At 53.6% G+C, this 22,917-nt stretch overlaps 1 protein-coding gene across 1 annotated transcript; it reads right to left on the bottom strand.

Moving 5' to 3' along the window:
* Positions 1-645: 645 nt before the first annotated feature.
* On the bottom strand, positions 646-18,649 carry IGF2 (insulin like growth factor 2). Its single transcript, XM_084263886.1, has 4 exons — positions 18,111-18,649; positions 10,367-10,529; positions 2,345-2,511; positions 646-1,909 (listed from the first exon to the last, which is right to left on the bottom strand). The coding sequence occupies exons 1-4, from the start codon at positions 18,213-18,215 to the stop codon at positions 1,667-1,669; spliced, it is 678 nt and encodes a 225-aa protein (XP_084120012.1). The 5' UTR covers positions 18,216-18,649; the 3' UTR covers positions 646-1,666.
* Positions 18,650-22,917: the final 4,268 nt, after the last annotated feature.

The raw sequence follows: 22,917 nt of genomic DNA on the forward strand, positions 1-22,917 counted from the left end.
CTAGCCCTGCAGCTGCCTGGTGCAGTCTTCCTCCTCCCTCCTCCTCCTCTGCATCCCCAGGGGAATGCCGTGAGGGGAGGAGGGCAAGGAGGTGTGGGGCAGGGAGTGGGGGGGAGTCCGGCGAGAAGGACGCAAAGGGCAAGAGAAGGAAAAGGAGATGGTGGGGCACGGAGCTGGTGCTTCTGCAGGGGCTCGGCGGCGAGAGCTGGCCGCCCACCCGCTCGCCCGAGCATTGGGGTGCGAGCAAGCTGTCAGGGTGGGGAGGAAGCGGTAGGTCCCCGGCAGCTCGGGAAGCCAAGCCCCACCGGGGGGTCCGTGCAGAAGCAGGGCCTTGAGTTGTAACTGGCAACACCTTCACCATTCAAAATAGTTTGTCTCTAGAACAGTTCCCTTTTAGTCTAAACTGTGGTGGTTTTTCTGGTTTTCTTTTTTTTTTTTTTTTAAGACAAAAAAAAAAAAAAAAGGATGCGTGTTGATGTATTTCTGTGTGTGCGTGCATCTGTGTACATGAGTAACAGCCAACTAGCTCATACGGTCATGACCAAGCTATATTTCAGAAGAGAAAAGAAACACATTTATCACACTTTTCCTAAAACGAAAAGCTAAAATTTCAAGTTCAGTATTCGCTATCTTGTCCTTCCCTCCCCGCCCTTCCCTTGCTATTTCTGGGTTTTTTCCCTTCCAACTTACTTTAGCACCATAACACATTTTAAACATTACAATCCCTCTTCAGATACTACACAAAATGTCCCATAAAAATAGTGCTTTTTTGCCAAAAAAGTTATATAATATATTATATATATAAATCAACTAAATCCGTGGCAAATGTGCAATGCAGACGCCTCCTCCATTTAAAGTGAGCATCAGCTCACTTTTTTCTTTTTTTTCTTCTTTCCCCTTTCCTTTTTCTTCTCTCTTTCTCGCTTTCTCTCTCCTTTTCCTCTCTTTCTCATGTCATCGATGATTTCAAAAAGGTGCAAGTCGATTTGGAATCTTGTAATGAAGCACACACACAAAAATGCAGATGGGGGCTCCTCGGAACTTCTTCTCAGGTACGCTTTTCTTTTAAAGGTGCAAAAGAAAGTTATTAAAAATAAGGAAAAACCAAAAGAAGAAAAAAGTGGGGCGGGAATGAGGCAAACAAAAAAATTTATCCCTCAATATTTCTCCCCATTTTATTTTTCTTTTCACTTTATTGTCACGAACGACACGGAATGGACTCTTCTTCTCGAGAAAAAAAAAAAAAAGATTAAAAAAAAATTTAACTTCATATCCTTTTTCCCTCTTGCTCGCTCTTTTGTCTTCTAGCGTTGGCACCAGGGATGTCACGCAGCGCCCGGCAGCAAAAAGTTCAAGTGCCAAACTGTCCCTTTGCAAGTACAGGCTTGGAAATACTTGGGGCGCGGGGCAACGAAACAGGCTTGGGAAACGAAACCACCCTCCCCCCCACCCTGAAAGGACAATGCCGCGGGAGTGACGCCGCTCGCCGCCGCCGCCATCCCCTCCTTGCTGTGTCAGTTTGGTTGGGGCCAGAGCAGCGTGAGGGTGCCCCACCGCCCCGCTCCTCGGCTTGGCAGCCCCGGGGATGGAGGGGCTCAGGGGCCGGGTCTCGCCAGTCCTCCCGCCCTCCCCCGGGAGATCAAAAATCAAGATGGCCAGTCAGGGTTCATTTCTGGGGGCCAGCCATTTCTGGGGAGGCTCGCGCTGCTGGGGGCCTCTGGCTGGGCAGGGAGATGAGGGGACGGTGCAGTGCCTTGGCTTCCTCGGCCGCTTGCAACCCCTCCGCCTGCCACCGGTACTGGCGAGCCCGCAGGATGCCAGGCACTTCCCGCTGCAGCCGCTGGGAGCTCTTCTTCTGCCACACGTCATACTTGGAGTACTTGGCATGCGAGGGCTTCTGGAAGCTCTCCTGCAAAGGGATCAGATAGCAAGGTCAGCCTCGCTGCAAACCTGCCCGCCCTCCAGATGGGGATTCCCCTCTTTGAGCTCCACCTATCCCATGGGAACATTCAAGGTTGTGATGGACAGGACTCTGAGCAACCTCTCCTAGTTGAGAATGCCCCTGCTCATTACAGAGGAGTTGGACCAGATCACCTCCAAAGGTCCCATCCAACCCAAGGCATTCTATGATTCTACGATGCAGCCCACCTCTGGTCCCCCATATCATTAAAAGTTGACTTTCTGCAGGGTATTTGGCCTGAGTGGCCAACAGTGGCCATCTCCAAAAGGCTCTGCAGAAGCAGCAGACCTTGCAGCTGGGGTTTGTCCTCTCCCACCCATGGTCTTCCCATCTTTTCTTTATTTATTTCCGAGAAGGGCCATCATCCTGACACAATCCTCCTACCTTGCTGAGGGCCGGCAGGCCTGCCAGGGAGGTGGCGGAGAGGTCGCGCTCGGACTTGACAGACTTGGCGCAGTAGGTTTCCAGCAGAGCCAGGTCACAGCTCCGAAAGCAGCACTCCTCCACAATCCCTCGGTTGATCCGACGGTTATTTCGTCCCACTGGCCTACCTGCAACAGCAGATCACAGGCGTTAGCCACCAATGTGGACCAGACCCTTTTCCCTACTCCACAGCGTCCATCCCTTTGCAGGCATTCTTCCACCAGCCACCGGAGACTGGTGGGTCCCACACATTTAAACACTAGCAGCACTTCTCTCAAACCAGCCAATACGTGCCCAGAAATCAGCTGAGTTTCATGTTTCTCCACAGGGACCAGTACTAGGGTCCCTTCTCTTTAATATCAAGTGCACCCTCAAGAAAGTGTGCAGATGACACCAAGTTGGGTGGGAGTGTTGATCTGCTGGAGGGTAGGAAGACTCCACAGAGGGATCTGGACTGGCTGGATTGATGAGCTGAGGCCAACTGAATGAAATGCAGCAAAGCTCAGTGCTGGGTCCTGCACTTGGGTCACAATGACCCCATGCAGCACTACAGGCTTGGGGAAAAGTGGCTGAAAAGCTGCCCATGGAAAAATTACCTGGGTGTGTTGGTCAACAGCCACCTGAACATGAGCCAGCAGTGTACTAGGTGGCCAAGGCCAACAGTATCCTGGCTTATATCAGGAATAGTGTGGCCATCAGGACTAGGGAAGTGATTGTGTCCCCCCCATACTTGGCACTGGTGAGGCCACACCTCAAGTACTGTGTTCAGTTTTGGGCCCTCACTACAAGGACATTGAGGTGGTGAAGCACATCCAAAGAAGAGCAACGAAGCTGTTGAAGGGTCTAGAGCACAAATCTTATGAGGAGAGGCTGAGGAAAGTGGGGTTGGAGAAAAAGAAGCTGAGGGGAGACGTATCGCTCTCTACAACTACCTGAAAGGAGGTTGTAGACAGGTAGATGTAGGTCTCTCCTCCCAGGTAAGAGGTGGACAGGACAAGAGGAAACAACCTCAGGTTGTGCCAGAGGAGGTTTAGATTGGCTATTAGGAAAAATTTATTCACTGAAAGGATTATCAAGCACTAGAACAGGCTGCCCAGGTAAGTGGTTGAGTCACTATCCCTGGAGGTATTTAAAAGCCATGTAGATGTGGTGCTTAGGGACATGGTTTAGTGGTGGACTTGGCAGTGCTAGGTTATTGGTTGGACTTGATGATCTTAAAAGTTTTTTCCAACCCAAACAATTCTATGTTTCTATTATTGAGACTTTCTCAGACAAATGTTGATGCCAACAGGGCTCCCTGCATGCATGCAGCATTAATTAAAGGTGCTTTACATGGCACGCACAGCGCTCATTAAAGGTGCTTTCCATGGCGGTGATTTATTCCCTTTCTATACCTCTGGCAGGGGCAGCCTTTTTGGGCACAGCTAGAGCGAGGAAGCTCAGGCCCAGCCGCCAGCGCTGTGCCGATTGCTGCGACCATCTCTGATGTTGATCCTGGCAAGCGAGTTTTATTACAAAGAAGCAGCACGGCACTGCGGCTGCCAACCCCACTCCGTTGGGTCGACACTCAGGCAGGTGAAGCGAACCAAGGCGGCTAAACTCTACCAGATGGGACAGCTCTGAGACAGCTGCAGAAAGAATACAAGCTCCCGCACCCGCCAAGAATAGCTATTAAACTTAATCTTTTAATAAGGGTTCCTCTCCTGTTTCTGCTTGCAGAAGGATGCAAAAGCCCATGTCCGGTGCAGCAACAACTGAGTGCATTTCATGTCATCGCTTAATGACTGCCAAAGTGCTCCAGAGGAAAAGCTTACATCAGTTTTACTGGTTTTCCTCCCCCTCTTGAAATAAAAAGAGATGGAGGAATTTGAATTTCTGATGCGAAAAAAAATTTCCTTGGAAATTGCGACTTCCAAAATGTAAACCAGCCCAAAACAAAAGGATTTTCTCCACACTTTTACATGCAGCGTGTTCTGTGCTTCTGCTGCTGTGGGGTTTGCAGCAGGGAGGGGCTCTGCATGCTGCCATGAGCACCTCTGACCAGCGCAAGGTGCTCCAAGGGAAGGCAGCTGAGGCCAGCACCAGCAGGGCTTGCAAACAGGATCTGGTACCATGTCCCAGGCAGGAGAATTTGGATGTGGGAAGAACTGAGAGTGAACTGTGGAGGCGCGATGCCTAATGCTGTTTGCTATGCCATGCTCGGCCAAGCCCCTGCCTCCTAGCAGGCCTGTGGGAACATGCAACATGGTCCATGTTGGCCCCAGGCATGACCTGAGATACCCCCAGGTGCTCCAAACGAAGCAGGCACTCCACTGTTTGCCCTTGGTTAAGACTTAAAGGCCCAGGGCTTGCAAGGTATTGGCCCATTTCCTCAGGGGGTACCCCATCTGGGTGCCCACCCAAAGTGCCTCGGGACAAAGTACATAGCATGGGGAGTTTTCTGTGCATACAGTGCAAACCAGTGTAAAACGAAGGCCCATGATGCAATACAAACATGCATGTGTGCAATGCAGCCCTGCACGTGTGATGCAGCCCCACATGTGCAATGCTGGACCCTGCAGGCTCTGCAATAGCGAAGCCCCTGACAGCCCAGTACCTGCACTCTGTTAAAAGCAGCTCTGCCCCCATTGGAGGGTAGCCCTCTGCTCCATGCTGAAGCATCACCACCACACTCAGAGGTCATGAGGGCAAGCATGGCATCGGGACGCGGGGTGATGGGGCAGCTGGCTCACACCATGCAGCCCACCTTCAGAAGCCATTTAAAAGGCCATTATCTTCCACATTCTTCCCCCCTGTGCCACCATACTCATTTTCTTCAGAAAGATTTCAAGCTCAAAGCTTTAGCCAATCCTGCAGGAAGGTGACAAGGACTGTTCCCTCTTCATAAAGGCTCAGCAAAGGTAGCACTGGTAGGACTTTAATTTTCTCTCTAGAAATGCACACAGCCGAGAAGCACGGTGGAGTGGGTGCTCCCTTTAAAGGCAGGGCAGGTGTGTTGGATGGCTGCAGCCACACAAGTGCATACCAGGTTAAAATGCCTGAGGGAGACAGGGAAGAGGAGCCAGCTTGGGGCCAGGTGCATATATATTCTTCTATAGGCATGTGATGCCTGGCAAGGTCCATGGGACACCTGTGCTGCTACTGACATCCTGCACCACATACAGCCCTTGCTCAGCACATATCGACCCCAGCACCCACACCCACATGCACGGCAGGTTCTTGAAGCATTGGGCTGCTTCAGAAAGGCATCCTGAGCACAGGCAGAAGCAGAGTTTGGAAGGAATAGAGAAAAAAATCAAGTCACCCCCTCTTCCTAGCACATCCCCAGAGGGCTACATTCACACTCCTGCTGAACAGAAGGTTGCACAAGTGACAACACGCATGGTTCAGGGAGAAGTTGTGGTTTTGAAAGGTTACATGTCTCCTTTTGAAAAGAGAAGTTGCCCTCTTGCAGCTATGTGTCTGTTTGGAAAGAAGGGGGGGACCAAGAAGCAAAGCAGGACCATTTTCATGGCCTTGCCATCAAGGGCACTTCCTGCCATGGGAGCGCAGGGTAAGATCACAGCAGAGCACGGTGTGAACAGCTCTGCATTTGTGAACACCCACTGTGGCACTGTCAAGGCATGCTCCCAGCAGGGACCACCGCGGCAGCACGGCCCTTTCCTCCCCGCTTGCTGCCCCTGCCTGAATGGTGGGCACACGCACAGCCCCCAGCCCCAACATGCTGCCTCTCCTCTCCTGCACAAAGTCCCTGCATGCCATTCCCCTTGCTGGCGCCGCTGCCAGCTCTGTTGTGACAGTCCAATAGGGCACATTTCCTATTACATAATTGTCCATACGGATCTCGCCAAATGCCAATACAATCCCCTATGGAAGAGTTACTTTAGGGGAAAAAAAAAATAGACAATTATAAACAAAAAAGGGATTTAGCCCAAGAAAGTACCTGGAGTCAACAGCCCATGGAAGACACACCAGGATGTTTCTAGTTAACAGCAATATCACTGCTGACCCGGATTGGGAAAAGCGTTTTGCTCTGTAACTCGGTTTATGCGCTGAGTACAGGTTGAATTTCCTGGCTTTTGCCCATGGGTGGCATCTCACTTTACTGGCACTGCCAAACCCAGGGAGCATTTTGCAGCTCTATCCCTTCCTACAAGGCAGAGCTGCACAGACAGCAGGCTGCGGCACTGCCGAGGCGCACAAGCCACTTCCCATTGGAGCAATGACCACCTCCTCCCGAGGAAACGCGCCTCCTCCTGAGGAAATGCACTTCCTCTCGGCCTTCAATGAATGGCTATGCTCTCCTTTTCCTCCACTTGTGCTCCACCAAGACCTCCCACAGCTCTGCTGTGCAAAGCCTGGCAATGAGAGCGCTCCAGCTGCCTGGGGGTATTCCCCATCTGGCAGCAGGTATCCCAACATGGTCATACCATCCCAGTGGTGGTGTGACACACCAAACCCACTCCTGCAAGAACCCGGGAGGCCATCCGTGTACCTGCGGCTCAGCCGTGCCTCCAGTCCAGAGGCAGGGGTGGCACCTCTGTGGCTGTGAGAAGAGTCCCTTCTCTGGCATCACCACCCCACTGCTTTGGGCCGTCCACACTCACCAGGCCGGATGGATGCCAGGGAGGGGTGCACGGTGCCGGTGCCACCCTGGCTGGGTCCCCTCTCCGCCAGTCAATCAGATGACAAGCCAAGTGGAAGGGGACTTTGGGTGTAAACAGGCCCCGCGCCCCTGTCGCAGGAATGTCGGGAGCAACAAGGGGGCCTTTGTGCAGTGCCGGGCCCCGTCCCAGTGCCCCTGGCCTGGCCCTCCCCCACCCCGGCACTGTTCTTTCCCCCCTGCTTTTTCCTAGTATTATTCGAGGAGCGCAAGAATGTGCCCCGTCAGCACAAGTGGCTGCAAAGAGCTAAATTCTTATCAGCTGTTGGAAAGGAGGAAACAGGAGCTGTTGTTTACAGAGAGGTCGGACGCCTCTCCCCCTGCAGCCCCTTCTGCCCTCCCTGCTAGCGTTGCATGACAGCAACTTCACGGCTAGGGCTTCCTCTTGAGCTCGGGGCTGCTCTCAGCATCCCTCCATGGGCCATGCCACCATCATTGAGGTAGGTGCCAAGGAATGGGGAAAAGGGATCTCAACCCTGTTGCAGAGCTGCAGCGGGATGCCACCACCCTTCTTGCACCTGCAAGCCAGCCCTGAAAGCATTCAAAGTCACACAGGACAGGAATCACGGCAGAGGTGGAGAGTAAAGCATGTGCAGCTCTAGCTGCAACCTGCTCAAGCACCCCCAGGATGCGGCATGAGGCTGGCATGATGCTCATCACTGTGCCCACCCTGCACCCCATGGCTGGGTAACCTACCAGCTCCTGTCCCTGCTGCTGCAGCTCTTTTGCAGCCCCATCTTTTGCAGGCAGCTTCAACATCATCAGCTCCAAGCACCTGCCAGCCATGATTCCTCCAAGGGCACCTAGGGGCTGGGACTCACTCCCCACACTAGCAGAGAGACTGACATCCTGGCTATCTGGGGGTGCACACTCCTCTGTCTAGGTTGCACACTTCCCTGTTGGGGATGCTGGGGGAAGAAACACTGTCAGTACCCTGCGTCTGCTTGCATGGATGCAAACCATGCTGTACTTCAGAGGTAGCTTCGCTACCAGTGCTTCCTTGTAAGAATGCAGACCATCGTTTAAGTACTTAAATCACCACTGCAGCAAAAAAAAAAAAAATGGATTTTCATGCTAATTTTGGTTTTCCCCAAGATCACCAGTCAGATGCTTGCAACAAGCCCCATCCACCTGTACCTGCGGGGATGGGGCTGCCCAAGTCATTCACCTCCCATACCAGTGACTGCATTAGCATAGGCTGCACATCACATTATGCATCCCACATTGAGAAGTCTTCATAACAAACCTCCCTAACCCAGTTTTAAGATGTAAAGCCATGACTGTACAACATAACCGTGCCCTGTCAAGGCCATAGGGTAACAATAGTCTACTCATGAGGGTTTATGAGGCCAAGTGATGGAGGTAAAAGGAAAAAAGTGAGGGAAGATGAGGATGTCCAAACCCTTCATGAAGCAGAGCCATCACCCAAACATGTTCAGGCTTGCACAGCACGGGCTGGCCAGATGTGAAAGGGGTTCAAACATGGACTGGGTGGACTTTGCTTCATCCCCTGGCACCTGGGCTTTCAAGAAATATTCCAAAAAAAAGGAGAAATTGAGAAGACAAAAAAAAATATGGAAGAATCCCCCTTGCAAGCACCAGCCTGCCCACTTGGCACCAAGAAAATTGTCTGCCCTCAAAAGTGTTTTTATTTTGGCCTGGGCAGCTGGGTTATTTGAGGTGAAAGGAGATCAGTTTGTCTGTAAAACAAAAGCCCCATTCCCTTTCATCCCCAGAGAGAGGGAGGAGAGAAGATGAAGCACGGGAGGGAGATAGATGCTCCTCTCTATACAGAGGAAGAGGAAGAGGTGTGAGAGTGGGACAGGAGCTTGCCTCCTCACCATGCTGGTAAGGCCACTTCTGGACCAGCCACCTCAGCCGAGGTGGCACAGGGTGTGTTGACAGAGGAAAGGTGGAAGGGGAGATGAGAAGAGGAAGGGCAGCTGGTGATGAGCAGCTTTGACACTTGGCTCAGTGAGAGGAAGGAGGCGTGCCCAGAGCATCCCAAAATCACACCTGCCCACAACACCCAGGGGGCCTGTGAAAAGCATCCCACTGCTCAGCTGGGACGAGACAGGGTGATCGCCCCAGCTAGCTGCAAAGCCACCTGCAGCCCAGCTGCCGCACACAACCTGAACCCCGGCGGCTGCTGAATGTGGGATCCGTGCCCAACCTCAGCAGGCAGCATCAGCCAAGTCTGTGGGAGCATCCAGGCTGGGAAGGGACATGTGGGTTGTCTCCTATCTTTGCAGCACCCCTTTTCCTGCACAAGCAGACTGGGATGAAAGGGAGGCTGGCTCTCGACCCCACTACTCCAAAAAACACCTTGTTACTTCAAAGTGACTTTTCAATTCCTTTTCCCACAGCAAAGACAAGACTGACAAATGTGTGGCACTGTGTGCACCTGTTATCTCCATCCCCTCCCTTGCTACTGGGCTTGGCATCTTTCCTATAGTCAGCCACTCTGTGGTTCATTCCTCAGTGGGCAGGAAGACACCAGGTCTTCCCTCTCCTAAGCAGAATGCAGGGCCAAAATCCCAGAACAAGGCGTCACACTCGAGGCACCTTTGCCCATAGATTACTGAGCATCCATTGCTACTGGTTTACTCATCCTCCTCCCTGTTTACCAGCTAAGGTGTTGTACACCACTAGTGCCAACAGTCCAAAGCATCCCAGAGACAAACCAACCCCAGCCAACTGTCCTGAACCTACCCGCACTCCGCAGACAACAGCGACATTGCATTGTCTCGCACTAGCTGCACTGCAGAAGGGCAAAGCATCACTCTTCAGTCACAGGTTTACCAGCAGGTAGCCAGGAGGATGCAAAGTGTATTTTGTGAGCGGCCTAGGAACTGCCGCAATACCCAAGCGAAGCCTGCCCAGAAAGGGGGAGCACTCAGCTCCCTGCCTGCTCTCAGGATGCAGCACTTGGGCAGCAAGGTTGATAAATAAAGCCAGGGCCTAAGCTGCAGAGGCTGGCTGCAAGCATCCTTGTTACTTTAATGACTTGCCCGCATCACTGGTGAGCCAATCACCTATGGCTCCCCAGTTATATATATTTGGCCTTCCCAAGCATCAAATGTGGGACCCAGTTTCCCCATGGCACTAGACAGACCCCAAAACTGGCGCAAGATGGGTACATGGCACTCTGAGCATGTGGCTTTTCTCACTCCTCTCCTGGCCTACCACTGTGTACAAGGCAATCACAAAAAGCACCTCTCCGGGAAACCCCTCCGTTCCCTCCCAGCCCAGCTCCACCAAAGCAAGGCATTGGGCGGGGGCAGCATCCTGCCCACTGCCAGAGGCCTCCCAGCACTTACTGAAGTAGAAGCCCCTGTCCCCGCAGACGAACTGCAGTGTGTCCACCAGCTCCCCGCCACAGAGGGTCTCCGCCGTGCCGTACGCCGCGGCCGAATCCAGCGCGTAGGCCAGGAAAGCCAGCAGCAGCAGCAGCATCCGCCTCGCTGCACACATTCTCTGCACCTGGGGACAGAGGCACAGTGTTAACACGGCGCAAGAGACCCCTCTCTGCCACTTTCCTTGGGGCAATGCACCCCCCACCCACACCAAGCCTCGGGTGTGATGCCCGGATATGTCGGGATGCTGCAGGGAAGGAAGACGGACGGTGCTGAGCTGGCCACTGGTGTGAGGTTGGCTTCCTGCGTTTGCCCCATGGTCAGCCACTCCAGCCAGACAAGGTTTGCATTGAAGGAGGTTTTCCATTGGAAAACCCCACTTCAGCCTCCCTCTGAAAAGCTTTTATTCCCCTTGCTCTTTCAGCAGCATGATTTTTTATTTTTTTCCTCCTTTTTCCTGGGAAATCATTCTGATTATTATTGAGAGGTTTGGGGGTTTTTTTTTCAGTTCCAGTGATGTGTTTTTGTGCCCTACCTGAACACACATTCCCCCAAAGCAGAGACAAATGAAGTTTCAATTTGTCCTAGTGCTGCTTTTGAGGAAAGTTGGGTTTTGCCAGGGAGCTGAGGCTCGGGCAATCGAGGAGATGATTGCACAAGCCATGTTTGCTGATGAGAGCTGGGACGGAGAAGACATCCCTCAGGAGGAGAGGAGTCCCACGGGAAATGTGCCTGAGGCATCACCAAGGAGGGACAAGGGCATATCAGCCAGAGCAGAGGATTAAAAAAGAAACTCCCTGGATGTTTGTTAACTAACCCAAAGATTTCCCCTGCCTCGGCTCCAGCAAACAGCTTTAGCTCCATGTTGGCTTCTGCAGGTGCAAAGCAAAGGTGCTATTGCCTCACTGGATGAAGCAAAATCCGTAGATGTTTCACTAAGGCACTAAGAGTCCCTCACTAATGAGTGTCACTGTATATATACAGCCAAATAACAATGGTGGCCAGACAGGTCAGATCAAAATGATGAGAAGTGTGGCAAAACAGCAGCCAACCTGGGGCACTGCTAAATCTCAAGCGGAGCATCCCCTCTCCCCGCTAATGCTCAGCCAAGATGCTGGGTTTCACATGCAGCCTTCATCACCATAGTATCTGAGCAACTCGAGAATAATATCAGTTAATGAATATTACCTCACCCCCCCGGGATGCTTGGAGATGGAGCCGAAGCCCAGGATAGATTAAATGACTCGCCCAAGGTCACGGGGGAAGTCTGCAGCGCAGCCAGGAAATTAGCCCAGCTCCCCCGGGGCCCCGCTACGGTCCTGCCACCCTTGCTACCAATTTTTTACTAACACATAGCTCAAACCATCACTGCCAGAAACACACTACGCTTACAAGTCATGAGCCCTTCTGAGCAGCAGAAGGACAGGGATCAGCAACAAGAAGCTGCAAGGTCTGGGTGGGCTGAGGGGGGCACCCCCTCTCCATGAGCTTCAATGCCCATTGCATTGCTCAGCCTGCGCTGGCAGCAGCCCTGGGAACAAACTGGGCTCAAACCAGCAAGTGATGGGACCAGGACCAGCTCTTCCAGCATCACCAGCCCCTTGTGCCCACCAGACGGGCTTTGGTCTGTGTCACACTAGGATGGCACTAGGCTGTGATTGCACCACACTGCCAAGCCACAGTGTTTTGTCACTGCCAACACCTTTTCACTTTGATTTTTTTTTTTGTTTTATCAAGTGTTTACTGGGCCTCCCCAGCATGACCTCAGCATCACCTGTGCTTCGAGTGATGCCCCTGGTGCATCAACAGATGGATCTCCCATCAACAAGACAACAATGATTGTTATTTTTCATTTTTCCCTTTCTTCTCTTTTGGCACATGCAGCTCCTGATTGCTGATGTCCCTGGGGCACAGGTAGCACCAGCAGCTCATTGCCACCGGGGCAGCAGATGTACGCCAGTCACTGCCACCGCCAAAGCCACTGATGTGGGACTTCATGACACCCAGGTAATCCCCCTGTCCCCAGTTAGGCTCTTGATGGCTGTGAGTGCAGTGGCTAACAAGCAGCCAGTGCACCAGCCTCCCCCAGGCCAGAGCTGTTTGCCCAGAAGGGGCTTCCTTGGTGGCCTGGGTGACAAATGCAATTTTCCCTCCACATCCACTCTAAAGAAAGGGTTGAGATGCTCTGAAGCAAGGGGAGAGTAAGGTTTTGTCAGCAGGGCGATATCTGATGCTGGGGAGACCTGATACCTTCGGTGGAAAAAAACTTGCGCTCCTCCGAAAATACCTGCCCCTGCACAGCCCACACTGCCAGCACAAGGCAGCCCCAGGCAGCCCTCCCTGCCTCCACTGCGAGCTCTGGTAGGGTGCCCACACAGCCCGTAACTCCAGCCAGGAAGTCACCTCAAAGCCACAAGGACAGGGATAACCCCAACAATGTCATCCAGGTCTAACATGGAGGTGTAGGATGCAGAGAAGTCTCCTTTTGCTCACACATCAACCATCAGCCCTTTCCCCCGCTGTCACCTTGGCACCTCCCTGCTCCCTCCAGCAAGCGTGTAACGAGAAACCCGGCAGCAAAGCAAAAAAGCATCTTTATTTACTACCTGGTGCTGCAGCTTCTCTCCAGCTTGATGGAGCAACCCAGCCCAAGCCCATAAGCCCTCCCCTCTTGCTTTGGCCCTGCTAACCCTGCAGAAGGAAAGCCCCCAGGCTTCACCCAAAGGCCAGACAGGTTCCAGGGGTGCCATCACCAGTGCAGAGCATCCCAATGACTTTTCAGTCAATACTTCCCGCTTCTCACTCCTCCTTGGCAGGGATGAGAAACACCCATGCAGGAGAGTTCACACCCACCCCACCACGACTGCCAGAGCAGGTGCTGCTCCCCAAGAAAGAGTAGCATAGCATGGCTAGGTACCTGTAGCCCATGACCTGATGCAAGTACCATGTTGGCTGCCCAGGATGTATGCAGCTTCAGCTGCCATGGCCAAGTCCTGCTCTGCATCACGAGTCAAAGCCCTATGAACCCCTCTGAGCCTTCATTCTCCTCTAGAAACACAGGACAATGCTGCTTCTGGTTTCTATTGCAAGCTCTAGGACAGAACCTTCAGCTGTGGGACAGGAGAACATTCATACTGACAGGTTTTTTAGAAAGCCTCCTGCCTATGCAAGAGGGAGCAGGAATAGAACAGTGAAAGGCAAGCAGGGCGCTTTCCTAAAGTACAAGGTTCTGTGTCCCCTAGGAGAGAGGCTGACCTCAGAAAAGGTTCATTCTTGCCCAAGCAGGCTGAATCAGCCATGCCAGCTGCCATTCCCCCCTCACGTGCCTGCAGAGAGCTCAAAAGCTTCAGGATGTATTTTTAACCATGGGCAGTGTGAGATGTGCCAGGTGCCCAACTACCTGAGCAATAAATTCCTCTTAACAAGGGCACGGACCCCCCCACAGCATGCAAGAGGATGATGCAAGAGGAATTTCTTGGTTGCACGGGTTCCCTAGTACCATCCTGGGAATCGCACCTGAGAGCAGCCTTCTCGGTGCAGGAGAGACTCAGAGAAACTATCAAAAGATGATGCTGGCCTTTCTTCATCTGGCAAGGGTCTGCTTTGTTCTCCATCCCTCACGTCCCTCTCCTGCTTTCCCTCATGCTCCCAGGTCCCTGTGTGAAGCCAGGATGCTGCTGGAGCCAGCTTGGACACAAGCTGATGCGTGCTGGATGCTCCCTGCTGCCTTGGGACTCCTGTGCATTCCTCCCTTGCAGCACAGACTGCCACAACCATGGCCAGGAACCCAAAAAAACCTCTCAGCAGCCTTCAGACAGCAGGGATATGCCAACAGAGAGAGCCCTCTCAGAGTGGCCGCAGTATGCCAAGAGCGAGCCTGAGGGCAGGTCTGCAGCAGAGCCCCCCTCCTACCCGAGATCTTTAAAGGATTTTTTCAGGGTCTGCTGCAGAATCAGTTGGATTAAGGATTTCTGTCCAGCTGCTGGGGAGACAGGGGCCAAGAGGCCACAATGTGCTTCAAGGCCCTGTTGCCAAATCTCAGAGGACAGCTCAGGCAGCTCTTGCATCCAGGCTTGCGCTAAGCCAACCAAACCACGGTGCCTCTCTTGGGCAACAAACATCTCCCCAAAAAGGGAGACTAAACCTCCTGTCTGACCTAATTCCTTCTTCAGTCTGGCCTTCATTACAATTTAATATGAACAGAACAACGTAGGAGGGAATTGACAGATGTCCCAGTCTGCAAAATTTGGATTTGGACAGCAAAAATAAAAAAAAAAAAATTAAAAAAACACAAACCCTTGCTGCTTTGTGGAGCAGTGCAGCATTTAAATGGGATCATGGTGAAAAGTCATCGGCCCAAACCCAGTGCTGTGTGCAGGAGGGAGAAAACAGTTTGTCCACATCAGCCTCCATCACCCTCCATCCCTCAAAAAAAAAAAAAAGCAGGCAGAGTGATGCTTCTCTGCTTGGACAACTACCTGTGAGAGATGCTGAGCCTCTCAGAGGGCAGCCCCAGTGAGCGGGGAGCTGACCTGGTTTTGAGCACAGCTCTCTGAGACGGGGCAGGACACAGGCGTGTGCCAACCTCACACGTGCCATGCGAGTGCCATCCCTGCCCACGGGCAACCTCGCGCAGGGCGCTGGGCCACAACAGCCCCAAGGTGCCAAGTAGCAAAGGGCTAACGGAGGCTGGCGGAGACAGGAAGTTGCCTTGGCAGCCAGAAACCACCCTGGGGCTGATGGTGAGCAGAGGCAATGGAACAAGGTGCCCTGGGGGTACCCGAAGGCAGAGGACAGCTGTGTGCTGTGCAGCCCTTTTCATCTGAAAGAGAAAGGATGAGATTGCCAACCCACCAGTTGGAAGACTCAAGCTTCAAAACACAGAACTTTCGCCCGTCGAGCTGTCAGGCACACAAAACCGACACAGGACCAGAGGTTTTGCTGTTTAGCTCAGGCTGGAGAAAAATAAAAAACTCCCAATTCTTGGCACCTGGCTTGCATGACATTTATATGGCTGAGGTTGGCAAGGCCGCTGCTATTTTTAGACCTCACTTTTTTGTCTTCACTGCTTGTTCCCATCGGCAGCCCACTCCACCCTGCGCTGGGGGTCACCTTTCCACCTCCCATCCCACAAGCAGGCAGAGATGCCTCCCTCCTCAGCTTGCGGGACAGGGGCTTGGGCAGGCAGGGGAGCGCTGCCTGTACCCCTCGTCTATCAGTGCTGCAGCGAGGATTGCCATAGCTGTGGAAAAATCAAGCTGAAAAAGGTGAATGGGGTATTCAGTACCATTTACTCACCCCGCTGGGGAGCAAGAACGTATTGCACAAATTTTGGTATGCAGCCCAGAAACATTTGATTTATTGCATAAAAAAAAGGAAATGCAATCTTGCTTAACTCTTCTGAAGACAGCTGGCAGGACCCAGGGAAGGGATTTAAGTCCATTTTAGTAGCCTCACTTAACTCCTTTCTTTATTGTTTCTCTCTCCTTTCTGCATTCCCATCCAAAACCTGGAGTATATCAGGGAAAGTTAACAGCAAGTTAAGCTGTTAAATCAGAAATTGCGGTGACTGGAGTCTACTGGCAAGTGATATTCCCACAACACGTTGAACTTGCTTTACGTCTTGGCAGAGCAGCTTTAACCATTTCAGAGCCGGGCTGTGACGCCAAGGCAGATTTCATCCCCTGGTGCTGCCCCACATCTCCTGACCCCTCATGCCAACATGTGGAGGGAGGTTGGTATCTCTTTGCCCAGTTAAGATGCACAGCAGCCTCTAAAAGCAAAGGCAGCCCGAAGAAGGATCGGAGAGGTCAGTCCCAGGACACGAGCAGGGAGAGGGTGGGCCACTTACAGTGCTCATATGCACTGCTGGAAACACACCAACCCCTCAGTCCCTCTAAAAATAAGACCTCACCTGCTGTGTTTGCTTTATTTAAAAAAAGAAAAGTACAGAAATGCTTTTCTGTGGTGCTCCAGAGGCAAGCCAAGCTCACTCCAAAGACTATAGGAATCAATGGAAAGACATGCACTGACACCTCTGGGTTGCCTGGTCAAAGCAGCAGCCCTCCTGCCGGGCTGCAAAACGGATCACCTGTCAGAAAAAGCACTGGGACACACACGCAGACACATTTCAGTTCTCAAATTTCATGTGACTGTGGGAGGGGACCCGCAGTGTCAAATCTTTTATCCCTTAATGAATTTTCACAGGAGCCGGGATAGCCCCTTTGAAAGGCTGAGTGAACTTGTGTGGGTGTCAACAACACGGAGCAAGATTTACAGCTCTGACCCATTCACCCCCACCAAAATTGTCAAGTTGGGTCCAAAACAGCTCAGCAAAGCTCAGATCAGAAGTGTCAGTCAGTTTTATTCCTCCAGATGTCCTTAGCATAAAGTCACCCTGACAAAACCCCATGACCCAGGCTCCTCAACTCCACTCTAAATCAAGGCAAGAGGAGGAATAAAAAAGCCGAACATGCTGAAACACACACACACACGCAACCTGACAACAAATACCCCAGGCCTTGACCTCCCAAGCACATCCCCACATTTGAAAGAAAACTACGGACCTGGTACATAGATAGGAAGCCTCAAGTCGAGGCTTGAAAGCAGCGGTTCTCCCGAGGTGTCTATTTAAAACCACCCACTCAAACCTTGTTTTTACACTTGACTGCTCCACGCTGCCTAAGCGAGACCTGGCGTATCAGACACCCTCCTCAAGAACCACTGGCTCTGAGGCGAGGCAGCCACATCTGCTGGTACAGTTACGCTAAATCCGAGTTTCCTCATGTGCCCCAATTCCCTACCGCTCAACAGAGTGCTAACGCCTTTCCAAGTTGTGCTCTTAAAACAATTACTATAGGGAAAAGCAACTGGGAAGGAAGAAGAAGAAAGGGGGAAAAAAAATAAAATCAAATCAGACGGAGCGGAAGGCTGCACGCCAGCTATTAGTGCTCGCTCCATTTTGGCTTTGCTTTCTTGTTTTTCCTCTCCGTATTTTTATCCCTCCGAGACCGAGCACGCCGCAGTGTTTTGCGGAAGAGAGTTTAATAATCCCCCCGGTCTCCGAAGCCGCAGAACCGCCTGCCCCTTCCCCGCGCCGCTCCGAACGCCTCTCCGCTCCCAAAACAACCCCGCGAGCGGAGGGAGCGCCGCGGGCAGCCCGGGGCCGCGCAGCCCTGTGTGACCTCGCATAGCCCCGGCCCCGCCGCCGGGCCAGCCCGGCCCCCGCACGGCCCCGGCCGCCCGCACAGGCGCGCTGCCGCCGGCCGGCCCCGCACGCCCCTCCGCGGCTCCCCACGCGGGACCGCCCCGCTCCGCGCCGGCTCCCGGGCGCGCAAACGGCGCTCAAGCGGTCCCGCTGCCGGCATCCTCACCCCCGGCAAGGTGCGGGGGGGGGCGGGGGGGCCGCAGGCAGCACGGCGGGCCCGCTCCTGCTGCCGGGACGCGGGGCACCCCCCGGGGATACCCCGCGCACCCCAAACCGGCGGGCCGCCCCGCCAGCCCGCGGCTGGGCCGGCTCTCGGGGTCCCTCTAGTGACACGCGTGGGGACGGCGGGCAGCGGGCCGGCGCGGCACGGCCCGGCATGGCATGGCACGGCGCGGCATGGCACGGCTCTGTCCGTCGTGGCACGGCGCGGCGCGGCGGGAGCCCTCCCGCCTGCCTCTGCCCGCGGAGGGGCCCCGCGGAACGGCGCGGAGCGGCGCTTACCTTGGCGCTGCCGCTGCTACTCTCAACTTCTGGCGGCGGCGGCGGGCCGGGGAGGAAGGCAGGCTGCCGGCAGCGCTCATCCGTGTGTGCCCCGGCGCTTGACATGCTGCTCTCCTGCCCTGGCAGCGATCGCGGCTTTGGCTCGCCTTCCCCGCGCCCTGGCTCGCTCTCCTCGCCTTGCCTTTTCGGTATGTCAAGTCCCTGCTTGATTTTGTCTGAAGGATGTTATTTTGTTACGATCAGGTATTTTGTTATTCTAGAGAGCGAGCGAGCGCTTTCCTTTCCTTTTCTTTTTTCTTTTTTTTTTTCTCTTTTTTTCTCCTTTTTTTTTCTGGTTTTCTCTCCCACCCTTTTTTTCTTTTTCTTTTTTTCTTTTTTCTCCCCCTTCTTTCTCTCCTCCTGCTTTGGCTGCCCCTTGGGTGGCTCTCACTTTTGTGTTTACTGACTGCGTCCCTCTGACCGGGGCGGAGGGGCCGGCTGCCTGACTGCCCGCTGCTCCCGGCTGGCTGCCCCACGAGCGAGGAGACAGGCAGGACGCTTCGGCTGCCCCCCTTTTATACCCCCCCAATGGGCATGCTCTGACTTCCCCAGCGAGCACCAGCCCGGCCACGCAGCCAATAATGTTGCAGAGCGGTCTAACCCCCTCTCTTCCCTCCCTCCCTTCCTTTCTTCCCTCCTTCTCCCTCGTAACCCTCCGGAGTCCAGCTCGGGGAGGGAAGAGGGGACAGAAAGTTTCTGCCTCGCGGTTTCTTCCCGGGCTCTTCCCGGGTGGGGGCTTTGACCCACCCGGCCGGCCTCGGGGGGCAGTGGAGGGTTGCGCGCATCTCCCGCTGCCCCCGCAGGTGAGGGGAGGAGGTGGGGGTCCTCGCCTCAACCCCCAGCCCTAAATGTTGGGGTGGGGGGCACCCCCTGAGCGCGCCTCTGACTGTCAAATGGCGAGCCCCAAGCCCTGGGGAAGGGAGCGGGTGTGGGTGCGGTGAGAGGGGGCAGCGGGAAGCCGCCTTGTCCACCCCGCTTGTGGGGCTCTCTAGGTGCGCACAGGGCACAGGTGTTGGAGCCGTGCGCCTTACCCCGCGCCTGCCCCCAAAGCGCTCCGAAGGACTCCCCGGTGAAGGCACGGGCATTCAGGGGTGCCACCCGCATGGCCTCCCCTGGGCTCGCACGCCTGCCCTAGAGCCCTGCCCTGTTTTACGCGCCCCAGCGCTGGCGGACAAGCCCCCGCCTCAGCAGAAGCGAGCCCCTGCATCCACCCGTGCAAGCCCGTGTGGACAACATGGACGCTCCCTCTCCGCAGGGCAGCGGCACACGGATTTTGCACCCTGCAGAGCACCTTCCCGGACTGGTTCCTGCTCACTGGGTTGCCTCTGCTTCCTGCAGGCTTTTGCAAGCGAGAATAGTTGCCTTTAAGCCACGGGGACTTTACTCAGGCGCGTACAGGAGCGTGGGGGCTGACCGCGCTCCCGCTGCTCCGCCGGTGCTGCGCGGCACTTACGTTGTGCTGCATTAAGCAAAACTCGCCTTCCCCCAAAGCCCTGCCCGCCCAGTCTGCCCCGCCGGGGAAGCAGCTGCCCCACGAGAAGGGAACCCACTCGCCTTGCCCCAGCAACCCTGGCCACCTCCCTCCCCCCCTCCCCAGGTGTACACACCCCCACCACTGCCCGGGTGGGTGCCCCATCGCAGGAGCGCACAGCCCAGGTTGTACCATGGGCACACACCCACCTTGGGGCAGAGGGGAGTGGAGCTGCCCCAGATCAGGCAGCAGGTTGGTCCATCTCAGGCAGCTCTTGCCGTAGGTAGTGGCATGACAGGGCAAGGATGCAGAAGCCCTCACCCTAACATGCAATAAAGAAAACTTCTCTTTTTTTAACAACTTTGCACGTTTTTCTTTCACAGGTAGGGGCTTGGTGCAACTCTGACCAGTCGGAATTGCCCTCAACACACCCAAGACAGTGTAAGCAGGACTAGTCCTTTTCTACTCGGTTTTGGACATCCTTCCCTCCCCAGCATCCTTCCGTTGTGCTCTGGGCTGTGCTTCTCTGGACTGTGCTGCTGCATACCCAACTCAGCAGACCTGGCGTCGGGAGCTGTGGGCTTAAACTGAAACATTGGCACACCTGGGAGAGAGACAAGATGCTCAGAAGGCTCACCAGACTCAAACACAGACATCAAATCGCGGCCCCTACATGGATGTCTAGGCATGTAGAGAACTCTCCTGTCTATCAAAGAGACTGAGCATCTGCCAGTATGTGTCAGAGCTCCAGACTTGTCCCAAAGAGAAGTATCTCCATCGATGCTTACCTTTGGCTTTAAGAGTTTCTCCTAGACGCCCAGGATTTAGCAAATCCCAGTCGTGGGTCCTCGCAAACCACCCAGCAGAGCTGGTCTCCTTAACAAAGAGCAACCACCTTTACGCACTGCGAAAGCAAAACCCCATCAAAGGAGAGGACCCAACCTTGGCAGGGGGGTAAGCGGGGCTGTAAGCTACTGTTAATAGCTGAAGGAGCCCAGCTCCCTTCCCCCAGCTCACCACAAGGACCTCCTGAGAGTAGACAAAAGAAAGCTTGGAGGGTTAATCTCCCTGAGAAAAACAAATGATTTTCCAGTAAACAACTGCAATAGCAAACAATGAGGGTGAAAAATAGCGATCATAAAAAAGTCTGCTCGGAGGAAGAGGCGACCCAGTAAGAGAGGTGTCTCTGGGGCTGGGGGAAAAACAAGGCAGCAGTTTGGTGAAGCTTCAGCGGCGGCAGCGAGCAGAATAAACCCCACAAGTTGCCACTGGATCTACTTGTGTTTGTGCCTTTTGATCTTTTAATTGCTTCTTAGTTATCCTTCAGTGCAAATAAATAGTGCATTGTGTCAAGAAAGAGGAGGGGGGCGGGGAAGGGAAGAAAGAGACACAAAAGAAAGATCTGTCGCCCAGAAGAGAAAAGGAACAGGTTCTTTCCCCCCACCTTTAAAGGAGTGAATATATCTGTATTTGGGGGAGGAGAAGGGGAAGAAGGGGATAGGATTAGAAATCAAAGCGAAATTGGTGAGAAGCACATTAAGCCTCGGGCATCCTTACAGTAGGAAGAAAAGAGGGAGGTGGTAAAACCCTCTGGGAGTTTACTCGGTGAGTTATGAGAGGATCCAGGAGTGTAATATTGTTAAAGGTCAGCCTAAATCTAATTTAAACTAGGGATGTGTGACCTCCGCCCTTCATTTAATACAGTCATAAGGAACATTACACTGCAGATAGCTGGAACAATAGCTGCCTCCACCCCAAACTCCGGCCCCTGGCATTGCCTGCAAGAAGGGCCCGTGAAGGAGAGCGGGAGGACCAATAAAGCTAAGGACGTGGTTAACCTGAGGATGGTGAAGCAGGCAGAGAGGAAGAGGAGGGCTGCTGGACCACAGCACTGTCCACCAAGGGGCTTGAAAAAGCACAGCACCCCAGGAAGCATTTTGGTTTGAAATTGTATGGAGCTGGAGCAAGGCGTTGCCCAAAACAACTGCAAATGCAATAAAAGTAGCCTGGCACATCTTGCTTTTGTCTGACCTCTGCGGTCATCGGTGCAGTTAGGGAGAGAAATCGTGGTCGTGGGTTCCCATTAAATTTGCAAGGGGCAAAGACAGCATTCACAAAGCAAAATTAGCCAAAGCAAGGTGAAACTAAAGGAATCTAAAGCGGGAGCTGGAGTGAAAGCAACATCCGAAAGGTGCCCTGAAACGACCAGGGGACGCCCGGGACTTGAAGAGAAAACTTCAGCTGCTGCAGCGGCTGTGGAAGTGTCTGGGCAGGCTGCAAAGCCCCCTGACAGCGCTGCCCATCAGAGCTGATCAAAGCTGTTCGTGGGTGGCCACCAACATGTGGCGATGGGCCGGAAAGCTTTCCAGGCAAAGGGGGAAGAGCAGGGAAGCTTGGGCCAGCCTGGGTCTTGCAGGCAAGGATGTGAGCTTCAGCAAAGGCAGAGGAATGTAAATAGCTGCAGAAATGCAGTGGTCACAGGCCAGGGTGGATGTCAGCAGTGCTGCCGGTGAGCTCAGCAGAGCAGATACCTTCAGGGAAGGAGATGTTTCCATGCTTTTTCACTTCCTCCCCACCTATAATCCAAAGAGGGGAGAAGTCACCTAATCCCACCCCAACCAAGACACCCTCCGATGCTCACGTGGCTTATTTCACGATTGTACCACAAATGACAAGGTGGGCAGAATGGGGATTTGAGGTGCGTGGTTCAGGTGTTCTGCCTACAAAAGTAACCCCAGTTTGCAAAGCACCTTATATTCTCGTATGTCAAGAGTGAGGTCAACTGGGAGAAGTCTGACTGCTTTACTGACATGTCCAACAGATCCGGCCACCGCAGGTTGAGATGTCCAAGGAGAGAAACGAGGAGGGTGAGGGTGGGTCATGGGATTGGGTCTCTTCTCTTTAAACACAAGGAGAAAAAGTCATCCCCACTGAGGACAAAGTGATTAGCTGGAGTCCTATATACAGCTCTTTAACAGTAGAGGAATAATTGCACTTGACTCAGAGTGTTTTTCAGTGGCTTTAAGAAAGTGATACCTTTTGTTTTGTACAGCCCAGGAACCTGGCAATAACACCGTGTCCTTGCATGCTGCTAAAATATATTGATCCTGGGGCACACTAAACTGTTGGAACAGGAGAGATTCATTGGCTAAAGGGGATGTGATATATGGAAGGTCCCTGCGTGAAATTGAAGTCAAAGAACTAAGAGTTGGAGAAATAATTCACCTGGGGGCCCTGGTCATCAAGGAGCTAACAAGAGCAGAGGGTGGCAGGTCTGCTCAGGGCTCCTCACACCCC

The sequence above is a fragment of the Gallinula chloropus genome, assembly GCF_964237585.1.
Source record: "Gallinula chloropus genome assembly, chromosome: 4".
Taxonomy (NCBI): domain Eukaryota; kingdom Metazoa; phylum Chordata; class Aves; order Gruiformes; family Rallidae; genus Gallinula; species Gallinula chloropus.

Excerpts from the sequence above, each read along its gene's own strand:
- IGF2 (XM_084263886.1), bottom strand. The coding sequence starts at position 18,215 with ATGTCAAGCGCCGGGGCACACACGGATGAGCGCTGCCGGCAGCCTGCC. Across the intron at positions 10,530-18,110 it reads GTAGCAGCGGCAGCGCCAAG|GTGCAGAGAATGTGTGCAGC; the intron begins GTAAGCGCCGCT and ends CTCTGTCCCCAG. Across the intron at positions 2,512-10,366 it reads GGACAGGGGCTTCTACTTCA|GTAGGCCAGTGGGACGAAAT; the intron begins GTAAGTGCTGGG and ends CTGCTGTTGCAG.